Genomic DNA, 13,575 nt, shown 5'->3' on the forward strand with positions numbered 1-13,575 from the left:
GTGTTGGTTTAAGATTTTCATTCATTCTTTTCAGCATGTAAAGTGCAGTGTTGCCCCACTGGGACAGATCCACTCTGAGGGTTCTAATGTGCAGCTGTGATGTTAGAAATCAACAGCAGCACTGAGGTTACTCTGCATGAAAATGATTTTCCAAACATTGCATTTTACCTTTTTAGTCCAACCAGCTAATGCTTACAAAGCCCTGCTGTGCTTTCAAAATGTCAAGAACTATCCGTCCATCCATCTTCTTCAGCTTCAGCAGCCCAAGCAGAGAAGCCCAGACCCCCCTCACCCAGGGGGCGCCTCCTGGGTGAGGCTCCTTTCAATGTTCGGCCATCCTCCCAGATGGCTGAACTTCTCACCCTCTCTCTAAGGGAGAGGCCAGCCACCCTTTGGAGGAAGTTAATTTCCGCCGCTTGTATCCGCAATCTCGTTCTTTCGGTCACTACCCACAGCTCGTGGCCATAGGTGAGGGTAGGGACGTAGATCGTCTGTCGATCTCCCCGAGATACTTAAACTCCTCCACTTGGGACAGGGTCTCGTCCCCGACCCGGAGTGGGCACTCCACCCTTTTCCGGTTGAGGACCATGGCCTCAGATTTGGAGGTGCTGATCCTCATTCCCGCTGCTTCACACTCGGCTGCGAACCGTTCCAGTGCGAGCTGGAGGCCCTCACCCGATGAAGCCAACAGAACCACATCATCTGCAAAAATCAGAGATGAGATTCTGAGGCCACCGAAGCGAAAGCCCTCCGCCACTTGGCTGCGCCTAGAAATCCTGTCCATAAAAATTATGAACAGAATCGGTGACAAAGGGACTACTGCGACTTATTGCCGGCTATGTGAACCAAGTTCTTGCAACGGTTGTATAGGATCGAATGGCCCGTAGCAATGGGCCAGACACCCCATACTCCCGCAGCACCTCCCACAGGACACCCCGAGGGACACGGTCGAATGCCTTCTCCAAGTCCACAAAACACATGTAGACTGGTTGGGCAAACTCCCATGCACCCTCAAGTATCCTCGAGAGGATGAAGAGCTGGTCCAGTGTTCCGCGACCAGGACGAAAACCGCATTGTTCCTCCTGTATCCGAGGTTCGACTAGCGGACGAACTCTCCTTTCCAGCACCCTGGCATAGACTTTCCCAGGAAGGCTGAGGAGTGTGATCCCCCTGTAGTTGGAACACACCCTCCGGTCCCCCTTCTTAAAGATGGGGACCACCACCCCGGTCTGCCAGTCCACAGGTACTGCCCCTGATCTCCACGCAACATTGCAGAGACGCGTCAACCAACACAGCCCTGTCAAGAAATGTTCGTTATGTTCGGTTAACCTTCAGTGGAAATCAACCATCACAGGTGGTCATGAAGATGGATTGTGATTCAGTGAATCCACGATCACCTCAGGCCGCGGCGCACGGCCCTGTATTTGCTCAGTAATAGTTCACAGCCTCGTTCAGGCTTCTGATGTGTGCAGAGTTCTGCTGCGACTCTTCTTCATCAATTCAGTGTTACACCACGTTTACTTGAGACTAGCATATTACCACAAAATCTACTTCATTTTGCAATATAAGCCACCAGCCCTTGTTTACATAAAGTACACTCTGTTTTTGAGCGGAAATAAAATGAGACAATAAAATATTTAAATGTTTAGATTATTTTGACTATCTGACTACAGAGTGCTGTATGTTGAACTTTAGTGAGAATGTTTTTTTGTTTTGTTTTGTTTGTTTTGAAGCATTTATAAATTTTAAATGGCAGCACATAATCACACCTGTGGTCCTCAGGGGACAAAAATGTCCCCATCTGGTTTGATTGATACTTAATTAATATGAAGTGGATTTCCCCCACTTTTAATTAAAACTTAATTCAAACATTTTGACACAATTTCTTTATTCCATTTCAAATTTAAGTCTGATAAAACCTCATAAAAATGAATTTTTTCTTTGTTTTCGGGTAAAAAATAAATCACCAGTTATCGTGAGGATCGTTTCACAACCAGAGTCGGTTGCTTTAACAGATGATCACAGACGGGTTTATGTCAAAGTTAATTTAGAAAGCTGTTTTTAAACTACTTCAAGTTTTTTACTGGCAGCAAATAATCACATCTGTTGTCCTCTGGGCTCAAAAATGACCCCGTTTGCTTTGACTGTTTATAAAGCAACAAGTATAAAATATCATCCATCTCTGTGTTTCAAGGTTTTATTCAACTTTATTCCAACTCATTGCCTGACAGTTTTCTATATTTTGGCATGGTAGGAACACCAGGGCATGGGTCTGAGTGAAGGCAAACTTTCACGAGGACAAAGACAAGGTGCAGGAGGAAGCTCAGGTTTATTCCTCTGCACTGGTCCCATCATGGACAGCTTTCTTTCTACAGTTGCAGGCCAAGGGGCATATACAGTAAACAAGCTGTTACAGGTGATTGTTTTCTTTTGGAAACCTGCAATGTTAGGGACAACTCGCGTGTCCTGACTGCAGGACAGACGGTTTGCCATCGCACACTAGCATGTTCCATGTACAGCTGGACCTGCATCACATGCTACCCATGTTTTTATCTCATAGCTCCCTGGTTTACTTGGATGTTCTGTTGGACAGAGTCCTCTGAAGGGGACTTGGTGCTCATACAGTCACATCAGTACCAGGATCTTACATCACAGCAGGAGAAACACCCACTTGTTCCATACACCTCAAATGGGAGCACGTTTGTGTCATGAACGATGATCATCTATTGTGTCTTTATCAAGAAATTATGTCCTTTTTTTGCTTCTATGATTAATCTTGTGTCACCTTTAAAACTTCTCTACCAGACTCAGGATGTCATAAACTGGCCGTAGCGACTCTACTGGATGCGCGGCAGTAAGAATCAACACACCCACATATGCCTACAGCTGCATTCGGTCCATTTTTCTTCCTCTCTCGTTGGCCCTCCTTGTTCGTCATTGAGTTGGCTGTAGAGCAGGTCATCTGCTAATTGGATGGTTGTTGGTTCAATCTCTGTGTGCTCTAGTCTGGAGTTCTTACCAAGGTGTCCTTGGGCAAGTTACTGAACCCCAACTTGGTCTCTGATGCATCCATTGGCATGTGAACGTTAAAAAGCAGAATACAAGCAGAATACACTGTGTATAATGCTTTCAGTGCTCGAGTAGAAAAGCCACTGAAGGAGTATGGGACCTGGCACATGTGCTTGGACTGTGGTAGATCATCTTTCTCTGAGGCACATGAGAGAGTCAGGCATCGTCTGTCACTGGGAAGGATAGAAGACCAGATCAGTTTCCTCACATTACTGCAAATATTCCTCTGTCTCAGCTGACTCCTCTTTCCTGCTTGATTCTTTGTCTTCATCATCATTGAAATGGAAGATGTGCAGTCCTCTGACACATCTTCTATTTCAGTTTCACATTCTGAAAATTCAAGAAACTTCAAGAAGCCCAGTCACTTTCTTTCCAAGCTCCTCAGACTACCATGTCCTGGATGCCTGAGAACCTGCTTGAACATAGTTCAGATTCTTCATCACTTTCCTTCACTTCATAGCCTTCTTCCACTTCTGCAGGTGGCTGATGTGCTTTTTCAGAGAAAGGGTAACATGTGCTCTAAATATTGGCAATATTTTCTATATCTTCTAACCCTGGATCTTCCTGAACATTGATTCTTCCTCCTCATTATACTAGCACAGCGGTCCCCAACCCCCGGGCAGCGAGAGTTGAGGCTCAGGTGTGAAATGTATGGTTTTCAGGGTTTTTATCGGTTTTCAGCGTTATTTTGTTATCGTTTTTATCGTTTACTCGGTTTTCCTGGGTCTTTTCACGTGTGTTATGAATAAATCTTTTTTTCGGTACCGGTACTAGTTTTATTTTGTTGTATTTATCTGCGACACCTTAAAGGCCGGTCCGTGAAAATATTGTCGGGCATAAACCGGTCCGTGGCGCAAAAGAGGTTGGAGAGCGCTGTACTAGAGGACAATATGTGCTTTGTCCTACTGCTCATTGCTTTGCACAACATGGTAAAAAAAATTAGCTCACAAGCCTCCGGTGCAGTGGAGGCCTGTGAGCTGCTTTCTGTGTATGTAGGGTCGACCTTACAATACGAAGCACCTTGATGCGACTGTTGTGATTCGGCGCTGTGTAAATACAGTTGAATGTAGAGCGCCTGCCTCCTCTTTGTGCTGCCTGTTGTGGTTGTTATGACCGTTGCTTGACCCCACACATCAGTGATCCAAGATGTTTGAAAGCAGTGTGTGAAAATGTGGCCCTTTGCAACACTTTGTGGACGTTTTTGTCCCCGAGGACAACAGACGTTATAAAGTCCAATAAAAACCCATAAATACATCAAATTACTTCAAACTTATTCCAATCATGCACAGCATAGTACTGAACAACTTGTTTTCAGACCATTTGATTAATAAAAACACATTTTTGATAGCAGAAGATTTCTTTAGAGGACAAAAATGTCCCAAGGACAACACAAGGGTAACAGCAGGTATTTGGTTTGCTCTTCTTATAGGAAAACAGGTGATATGCAGGTGATGCAGGTTGAGCGCTGCAGAGCAGCGGCTTCATGCACAAAAAGCTGTTGACTGTGGTGCAGCAGTTTGCAGACAGACACGGACACGTGAACCTTTAAACCCACAGTTTTTTATTTGGATTCTAAAAACTCGATATCGACATGATTGACAACATAACCCGGCTCAGAAGGTCGTTTCTAATTTAATAAAAAACAACAAATAAATAAAAGTGATTATGTCATATTCTTGGGGCGATGCAGCCGTTGCGAGATGAGTAAACGAGAGTGAAAAAGGTGAGCTGGGGCCGACCCGAGGACGCAGCGAGCGTTCTGTTCCTCACCCAAACCATCGAAGAGGTTGTTTGACCTTTGACCGTGAGGAGCCTGCAGACTTTTATAGGTTTCATCATGCTTGCACCGCTAATACCAGCAAATCCTACTGAAATGAACTGAGGAGCATCAGAATATTAAGCAAGAAGACGGCAACCAAACAGACTGGATACGAAAAAAAAAAAAGAAAAAAAAAAGGATTTTATTAGAATAATTTATTCACAGGATCAGCGTCAATCAGTATGAATATTTCTACGTGTTTGTTATCGTCAATCTCACAACGATGCACCAGGAACACCTGACCTCTGACCTTTGTTAGTCCACATCGTCCCGTCGCTGTGGGCGAGCAGCGCGGTGAAGAGGCTTCCCCTTCCACTCTACTGTTAATGGTTCATGTTTAAGGACAACTGTGTTTACACAAAGAAAAAAGACACTAAGGGTTTACATTTCCAAGAAGCATTAGTCACATTAATACAGAAACAAATGGCACGTTGAATTCCTAATTTCAAAATAAAGTGGTGCTTGAGGAACTTTACTGAGGAGACAAGTTAAATAAATTACTAGCATAAACATTACATACAAATCTGGAGTAGTATGTACAAAAGAGTTATTAGCACAAAAGCCTGTGTTCAAAGACAGCAGGAGGACATATTTTACAGAGCAGGGTTCGGGTGCTCGTGGAGGACAGACACAGATGTTTGAAACCTCCGCCCGCGCTCCCAGGGCCACGCCGCTCGTGCTGCATCGTTCACGTCTAAACACAACAGCGTGGAAACTCGTGAGCAGCGCTCACACACGCCTGTGTGACCTTCACCACCCCGCCGTCGGAGGAGGAAACTACAGTATTTCACTTACAGCTCTTACGGTCTCGTGTCTGTACTGACATTTTAAATTTGGAACTTCTGCCAACAACAACATGGAGAAAAAGCTGTGGTCTTTTAAAAATGTTCAGTTGAATCGGTCCTGGCGTACGCCACACGAGTCATTTCAAAGCCTGCACCTGCAGGTGGCGATGTCACCGCCGCGTCTGCATTTACCTGCTTCGCTCAGTCGTAGCGGAGGAAGCTCGATACGTAAACTAGGATGGGAATCAGAGAACAAAGCGACTCATGGCAGAGTCGAAACGAGACCATTTGAGCGGTTAAAGAAATACGGGAGTTTTCCTCTCCCACACTCGGTGTGCTTCTACACACTGGGGTCTCCTTCTCCCTGTTTCATAAAGCAGTGCCTGTCCTTCAGCATCCCTTCAGAGTGTGAATGTTAGCGCACAGCGTAGTGAGGGTCCTCTGTAAACACTGTCGGTGACGAGTCCACCGACACTCTCAACACCTGCTGGGCTCTTTGATCTCTGCGAGCGGTTCATGGCGTTCGCAGTGTGTCGTTGCCACACGTGGAGGAGCGCTGACCTCCTCCTGGAACAAATTTGAGATTTTTAAAAAGCAAAAACAAAAAAACTGAAAGGAAATCCTTCATGAACCGCTGACGAGCCCCCTCGTTGCAGCCGCTTCCTCTTGAACTTCCTTTGAACACGCCGTGAGCGCTGCGTCGGGCAGTGGAAGGCAAAGAGGAAGAACGTCTGCCGACCGACGAGCCGTCGGACCCTCGAAGTCTGTACGGGCCGGGCCGACTGCAGCTCCTCCGTCATTCCTCCCCCAAGTGTGCGGCCGGGCAGTGAGGTTAGTAGGAGGGGAGGAGGGCGGTTTACAGGGCTGGAAGGATCTTCATGCTGCAGCTACGACAGCGACTTTGTGGTTTTTTCTTTTTATAACAAAAACACGGAAACGTTGTGACACAAAGTCATTAGTTCAACACAGAACAGAGCACGGTGGTCACAGGCTCCTCCCCTCGCCGCTCGCCTCTACGCATCTGACAGGCAGCTCTGAACACTGTCCATCCACAGCTGTGCGTTCAGGCTGTCCTGGGCACAGAAGTTGTACACTCGTTTGGTCGTCTTGAGCTGAAAGAAGCAGAGAGACGAATCAGGATTGTTAAACACACAGACTGATAACAGCGGGTCTCCCGGACGTTCGTGCACGGACTCAGAAAGGCTGCAGGAGCAGGGGGAGGGGCTCCGCCGTAACTATGGGGCTCTCTGCAGTCGGCCTGTTGCCTGGCGGCAGCAGGCACTCAGCTCGCTGCTATAACCTACAGAGTTTCATGTAATGCTGAAACTAAGGCCAAGAAGAGAAATCGTCTTTGACTCTTTAGCCTTGAAAGCCTCCTGGGAGGAGTGTGTGTCTGTTTAAACTACTGTGTGCACCAGCGCTTAGGGAGGGTGTGGCCTCGCCATGAACGCTACGGGGGAGCTTCAGCCAATCCAGGCTCACTTCCTGTCAGAAACGAGCCTGGAGCAACGCGGCGAGGGAGCTCACTCACATCAAAGAAGGCTTTCTCGTCAATGTTTTTTGGCGCTCCCATGGTGGGCGTTCCCGCGGTGACAGACTCCACCTCAGCCAGATCGATCACTCCTTTGCACTCCTTGTCCTGCCTGCTCTCGTAGTATCTGAGCTGCAGAGGGAGGGAGAGAGGCGCCATTAAACCAGCAACGGTCTCCTGGAGACAAAGCCTCCTCTGCTCCGTCTTACCTGGTGTTTGGTCTTATCCAGCACAAACCACCGCGGTTTCCATGGTTTCAACAACGCCCCTCTCTTGAAGAGAATGCCTTCAAAACTCCTGGAGGCCAAAACACAAGTAGAGACATGCTTGAGCTGTTCTCTGCCACCACTACGCTGCACAGTTTATCTACAGGCATGTGACACGGCAGCAGAGCTGGGAGGAGTCGCTGTTCAGTACGACACCCCGCTGGCAGGTACAGACCTGTTCTCGCTCTCGCTGCTCTGGAACTGGCTGTAGAGGGTGCTGGTGCTCGGCCGACCGGGGACGGGCGTAGACGTGGCGCTGGCTTCGCAGTCCAGAGCCAGGTTGATGGAGGATCCTACACCGCTCTCCTGCAGGTAAACGCCCTGAGAACGCCGCTGATGGCTCAGGTTGGATGACATGAGCAGGGAGCTGGAGAAGGAAGGCTGCAGAGGCAGAAAACATCAGTGCACACACACTGAGCTACCTGTGTGTGTGTGTGTGTGTGTGTGTGTGTGTGTGTGTGTGTGTGTGTGTGTGTGTGTGTGTGTGTGTGTGTGTAGGATGAAAGCCTGGCTCAAAAACACACAACAACCACATACAGCAGGATTAAAGCTGCAGGTTTGTGAGTGCAGTGCGTGTTAGCACCCTGCAGGGTCGACACCGGCTCGTGTGCTTGTTGGGCCCACCTTGCTCTCCAGCTTGGTCTCCGTCCTCTGCGTGGTCTTGATTTTATCCCACGTGTCCTTCCACTTATCTGTCGCCTGGCCGAGCTCGGCCTCCAGGCTCTGCAGGTCCTGCAGCAGCTTGGTGATGGCGTCGGGCACCACCTTGGTCAGGTTGTCGTAACACGGCCACACAATGTGGCGTTGAGATTTAGGCCCGCTGGTGTCGGGTTTCTCCGCAGTCTCTTCGGCCGCGCGCTCCTGCCGGCCCCTCAGCTCCCAGTCGTACGACGGCCCCTCGGACAGCGTCTCCTCCGTGTAGAAGTCCCACACCTTCAGGTTGGAGATGAAGGTGTACGGCCTCAGCACCTGGAACACGCAGCGCCTTCGTTAAGCACGAGTTTGTGTTTCGGGCGCAGCAGGCTGTGCTCGTGTTCTCACCTCGTCGTCTTCAGGAGAGAACATGTAGTTGTAGAAGACGGGCGTTTTCTTGTTCAGTCGGTCGATGTAGTCCCACACAGACTTGCACACCTGAGGGTTTTTCCTCTCGCCTTTCTCCTCGTACAGCACTCCTACACACACGGATCATCGGTTACACTAACAACCGCCTTCGAGCGTGGAATCAACACGGGCTCTGTTTGTACTCACCCAGCTCGATGCGCTCGTAGTCCGAGTCGAGCAGGAAGGTGCGGAAGCGGTTGGAGACGTAGTGGTAGGCCAGGAACTTCAGGTAGTACTGACTGAACTCAAACTCCATGGGGAACTGGAGGTGGATCTGAGGGTGGAGGCACACAAACACATGCTGTGTTAATTAAAGGTCTGCTCTGAATTGTGTCTCAGCGCTGCAGCTGCTCCGTACGTGCAGCAGCCACCAGTGCAAACAGGAACAGCTCTGACCTTGTGGCAAACGCGATCAGAGGAAGGAGAACAGAAGCCTGCTGCGTGTCACATCACATCTAATTAATCAGGATGATTCTAGGACAGTAAATCTGCTGCTGCTCTACACGCTGCCTCACAGTCCAAACACGTGGCAGCGGCGGTGAGAGCGCCGGTCCTTGATGATGGATAAACAATCAGCTGTTGTACCTGGTGCACACAGTCGAGGAACTGCAGGAAGATGGGGGTGAAGCCGCTGCTCTGGCTGCCCAGTGTCTGAGCTCCTCTGTGGCTGAAGCGGTGGCCAAACGACAGCCACTCCTTCTCCACCAGGAGCCGGAAACCATCGAATGTCCTGTAGTAGGGATCAGAGAGCAGCTGCACCAGGGACACCACCTGCAGAGAGACGCAGCATCACACACTCTGCCCCCTCGCAGCTCGCTCTAACAAAACCAAGCAGCCAGCATCTGTCAGACCTGCGTGGTGACGTCCCAGCCGTCCTCCAGGCTGACCATGACTGACGAGCCCGTGTCCAGGAGCTCCACCACCAGGACCGACACCTGCAGCACCCTGTGGAGCTGAACGCACACACGCAGTCAGCACAAATAAGAGCTGCGTGGACGAGAACCGGCTGAGAAACACAAAGCGCGACGTACCAGCGCCATCCACTCGGACTCCTCCAGGCAGCGCAGGAAGCTCATGTTGGGGTCGGAGGTCGAGGAGCTCGGCACGCAGGCTTTCATCAGCTTCTTGAAGCTGTTCTTCACCTGCCGCACGTCGCACACCTCGATGGGGACCACCTCCCACTGCTGGAACGAGTCCTGCTTCCCTCCCTGAGGACAACACGGTTATTGTTGAAGACACCAAAGCACATTTGTTTTCTGCCCTCTTCCCCCTCAAGCTGCGAGCAACACGTTAATGTAGCGCCCAACACGTGTGTCAGTGCAGGATTTATGTCCTGCGTGTACGTACTGACTGTTAGCGTGACAGAATGAGGAGGACGGCTCTGCTGAGGTTGTTTTTCCTCTCAGTGAGCGAACAAACCTCAGAGGTTTCTGACTGCAGTTTAGCTCCAGAGTGGATCTGCAGTGTCAGTTTGAAGCTCGCAGGTGTTACTGTGCATGTGTCAGAGTACTGCTGACACCCAGAGTCTCAGCTACAGGCAGGTTGTAACCCAGCGCTTCGTATTTGTATTTTTGTGAGTTGTCAGAGTCGTGCCAGCTAGCTTCAGCTCTTAGTGTAGGGAGTTACCTTGAGCTGAGCTTTGTCCCCGATGATGTAGAGGTACGCCTTCTGCTGGCGGAGGAACATCGCCTCGCTCGGCCCCCCGTTGGGCTGTGGAGACTCTTTCCCAGCCAGACGTGTCCCCACATCTGGGTTGTAGGCACTTAGACGTCCGCTGCCTCGGATACTGCCCCATTTACCTGCAGTTTTAGCACAAACACACACCAGAGTCTTTAGAGCCTGTCGATGCCATTAAAGCATCGCTCCACTCTATAACAACCTGAGCTGTTCAGGAGTGGAAGCATCCTTTAATGTGTCTACAGTGTCCATGGCTACAGACGGCCATGCTGGTGATGAAGGTCTAACTGTTGCTGACATTCAGCAGCGAGAAGAATCAAACAGTAAACAACAAACAGACGTCAGACAGCAAAGCTGCTGCAGCAGCATGCACACTGAAGAACAAGCAACAGCTCATTAGTCCTCAGAGACAGCACGCTACCAGGAGGATGCCACACACACAGACGCTACTGTTAGACATCTGATTGGTTAGAAAGGAGTGGTAGAGGGGAGTCAGGGGCGTGGCCTACTGTACCTCTAGCAGGGTTCCTGGCCTTGCCAGACACTTTGGGCTGAGAGAGGGAGATGACTTTGGCCCTTTGACCCAGAGCTGAGGTCAAACAACAAAGACGGCCAATTAACCAACAATGGAGGACGGAGTCACACACACACACTCTCTCTCTCTCTCTCTCTCACACACACTCTCTCTCTCTCACACACACACTCTCTCTCTCTCTCTCACACACACACACACTCTCTCTCTCACACACACACACACTCTCTCTCTCACACACACACACACTCTCTCTCTCACACACACACACACACACACACACACACTCTCTCTCTCACACACACACACACACACACACACACACACACACACACACACACACTGAACATTAGGATGGATGTACTGTAGCCTCGTCCTGGTCCAGTCCCCTGGACTGGAGACTGCAGCAGCCTCCTGCAGCTACACAGAGCAGCACAGGCGGAGAGCCTCTCACCTCCTCTGCTGAAGGTTCCAGGAGCGTCCTCCTTGGCGCCCATCACCTGCTTCATCAGAGCTCCGATCTTGGGCTGCCTCAGCTTATCTGATGAGTCTGTGAACAAAGGAACCATTAGCTCTGTGACCCCGCAGTCACGTGGCAGTAGATGGTCACGTCTGTGAGTCACTCCACCTACCAGACGTGTTCATGTGTGTGGATGTGAAGCCACTCAGCGTGTTTCTGCCACTGTTCTCACTGTAAGAAGGCATGGAGCTGATGATGGCCTGGAGATACTTCTCCTGCTCCAGACTGGTGGAGTCGGCCTGAGAGGGCACTGCACAGAGAGGAGACGCTCAGTGCTTCAGAAGGCCGTTCCTTTCACACCACAGCACATGTTAGCGTGGTTACAGGGCACACAGTGGCAGCGGATGAGACGAAAGCATCTCTGTGCGCCTGCAAAGGGTCGGCCGGGCTGGCCTCAGGTTTGACAAACTAAAAGTACTAAACTGCTAAGAAAGGAGGTCATCAGTCAGCTACCATCCTCTGCATCAACAACACATGAATCAGGTTACCTGCAGTGGGGGCATTGGGAGACTTGAAGAAGCCCACCACCCCCTTGGCGTGAAGCCCCGCTGAGCGCAGCAGGACGGCCTTGGTCCGTGGATTCCTCCAGCACACCACAGGGAAGCGGTTCTGTCGGTAGCAGCGACAGATTCTGTTGATAGTTGAGTCTGGGATGCTCTGAGGGACGATCAGCAGGCCGGGGTAGCTGCGGCACACACCACACGCGGTGAGTCATGTGACAGACTAACTATACATGGACCAGTCTCCTGCTGTACGAGCCACTGCGCCCTACCTCCTGCACACGGTGTACATGCGGTTAGCGGTGGAAATCCTGAAGGGCTCGTTCTTAGACCGCGTCAGGCTGTTGCTAAGCGTCCCCAGACCCAGACGCTGGTAGTCACGACAACAGGCTCGCTCTACAACGTTGCTCATGGTCTGTCTGTCTGACGAGCGGATGGTGGAGGACAGGGTCAGGGAGCTCTGGTCCACTTCCTCTGAGACTGTGGAGATAAACAGCAGCGCTCACAGAGTCATCTGCACTGAACAACCATTCACGTCTGAAGAAGTTAACGTTCGGGGAAGTCTGCCAAAATAAAGGCTGACGTGGTGTAAACGATCATACCTGAGATTTCATCTTCATCCAGCTCTGACTGGAAGCTGCTCCTGTTCTCCCAGGTGGGAGGAGAGTACTTCTTCCTGGTCACATATTGGCGGCCAATGGTTCTCTTGGCACTCTTCACCAGGTTCTTGGAAAGAGTCCTGAAACAAACAAAGGAACACGACGTTGAAATAAGCCACAGGCCTCGGCGTGGGCCTCCTGATGAATCGACTCGCACTTGTGCGTCATGTTGTGTCACAGAGACGAGTCAGAGTGAATGCGAGTGAATGGAGGGTTTGTAGCACACAGTGCAGAGATGAAGCCGCTGTGGTCCACCGACTATTCAAAAGCCTTTTTCCTGCACTCCTCATAGTCTCTTTACTGTGTGTGTGTCTGTGTGTGTCTGTGTGCGTGTCTGTGCGTGTGTGTCTGTGTGCGTGTCTGTGTGTGTCTGTGCGTGTGTGTCTGTGTGCGTGTCTGTGTGTGTCTGTGTGCGTGTCTGTGTGTGTCTGTCTGTGTGTGTGTCTGTGTGTGTCTGTCTGTGTGCGTGTCTGTGTGCGTGCGTCTGTGTGTCTGTGTGCGTCTGTGTGCGTGTGTCTCTGCGTGTGTGCGCGCGCGTCTGCGTGTGTGCGCGCGCGTCTGCGTGTGTGCGTCTGTGTGCGTGTCTGTGTGTGTGCGTCTGTGTGTGTGCGTGTCTGTGCGTGTGCGTCTGTGTGTGTGCGTGTCTGTGTGTGTGCGTGTGCGTGCGTGTCTGTGCGTGTGCGTGCGTGTCTGTGTGTGCGTGTGTGTGTGCGTGCGTGTCTGTGTGTGCGTGTGCGTGTGCCTGTGTCTGTGCGCGCGTGTGTGTCTGTGCGTGCGTGTGTCTGTGTGCGTGTGTGCGTGTCTGTGTGCGTGTGTGCGTGTCTGTGTGCGTGTGTGTCTGTGCGTGTCTGTGTGTGTCTGTGCGTGTCTGTGTGTGCGTCTGTGTGTCTGTGTGTGTCTGTGTGTGTCTGTGTGCGTGTGTGCGTGTCTGTGTGCGTGTGTGTGTGTGCGTGTCTGTGTGTGTCTGTGCGCGTGTGTGTGTGCGTGCGTGTGTCTGTGCGCGTGTGTGTGTCTGTGCGTGTCTGTGTGTGTCTGTGCGTGTCTGTGTGTGCGTCTGTGTGTCTGTGTGTGTGTGCGTGTCTGTGTGCGTCACTGAAAGCTTGCTGAGACTTTAAT

The 13,575-nt window shown here is 50.7% G+C and overlaps 1 protein-coding gene across 6 annotated transcripts in view; it reads right to left on the reverse strand.

The window, feature by feature from the left end:
- Positions 1–4,609: 4,609 nt before the first annotated feature.
- Positions 4,610–13,575, reverse strand: part of sbf1 (SET binding factor 1) — a 55,407-nt gene continuing 46,441 nt past the window's right edge. For 5 of the 6 annotated variants that reach the window (XM_040051067.1, XM_040051068.1, XM_040051066.1 and 2 more), the window contains 17 exons: positions 12,403–12,539; positions 12,073–12,280; positions 11,789–11,985; positions 11,413–11,550; positions 11,235–11,330; positions 10,763–10,837; positions 10,198–10,370; positions 9,603–9,779; positions 9,423–9,524; positions 9,157–9,342; positions 8,719–8,845; positions 8,512–8,642; positions 8,095–8,439; positions 7,646–7,851; positions 7,414–7,501; positions 7,205–7,336; positions 4,610–6,785 (listed from right to left, as the gene is read on the reverse strand). In XM_040051067.1, coding sequence (XP_039907001.1) covers positions 6,687–6,785; positions 7,205–7,336; positions 7,414–7,501; positions 7,646–7,851; positions 8,095–8,439; positions 8,512–8,642; positions 8,719–8,845; positions 9,157–9,342; positions 9,423–9,524; positions 9,603–9,779; positions 10,198–10,370; positions 10,763–10,837; positions 11,235–11,330; positions 11,413–11,550; positions 11,789–11,985; positions 12,073–12,280; positions 12,403–12,539 — 2,617 coding nt within the window. In that variant the 3' untranslated portion in view covers positions 4,610–6,686. The remainder of the gene's footprint in view (positions 6,786–7,204; positions 7,337–7,413; positions 7,502–7,645; positions 7,852–8,094; positions 8,440–8,511; positions 8,643–8,718; positions 8,846–9,156; positions 9,343–9,422; positions 9,525–9,602; positions 9,780–10,197; positions 10,371–10,762; positions 10,838–11,234; positions 11,331–11,412; positions 11,551–11,788; positions 11,986–12,072; positions 12,281–12,402; positions 12,540–13,575) is intronic. The other variant, XM_040051070.1, reaches the window with a different exon arrangement.

This window comes from Simochromis diagramma, unplaced genomic scaffold (assembly GCF_900408965.1).
Source record: "Simochromis diagramma unplaced genomic scaffold, fSimDia1.1 OVJJ01000131.1, whole genome shotgun sequence".
In the NCBI taxonomy this organism is placed as follows: domain Eukaryota; kingdom Metazoa; phylum Chordata; class Actinopteri; order Cichliformes; family Cichlidae; genus Simochromis; species Simochromis diagramma.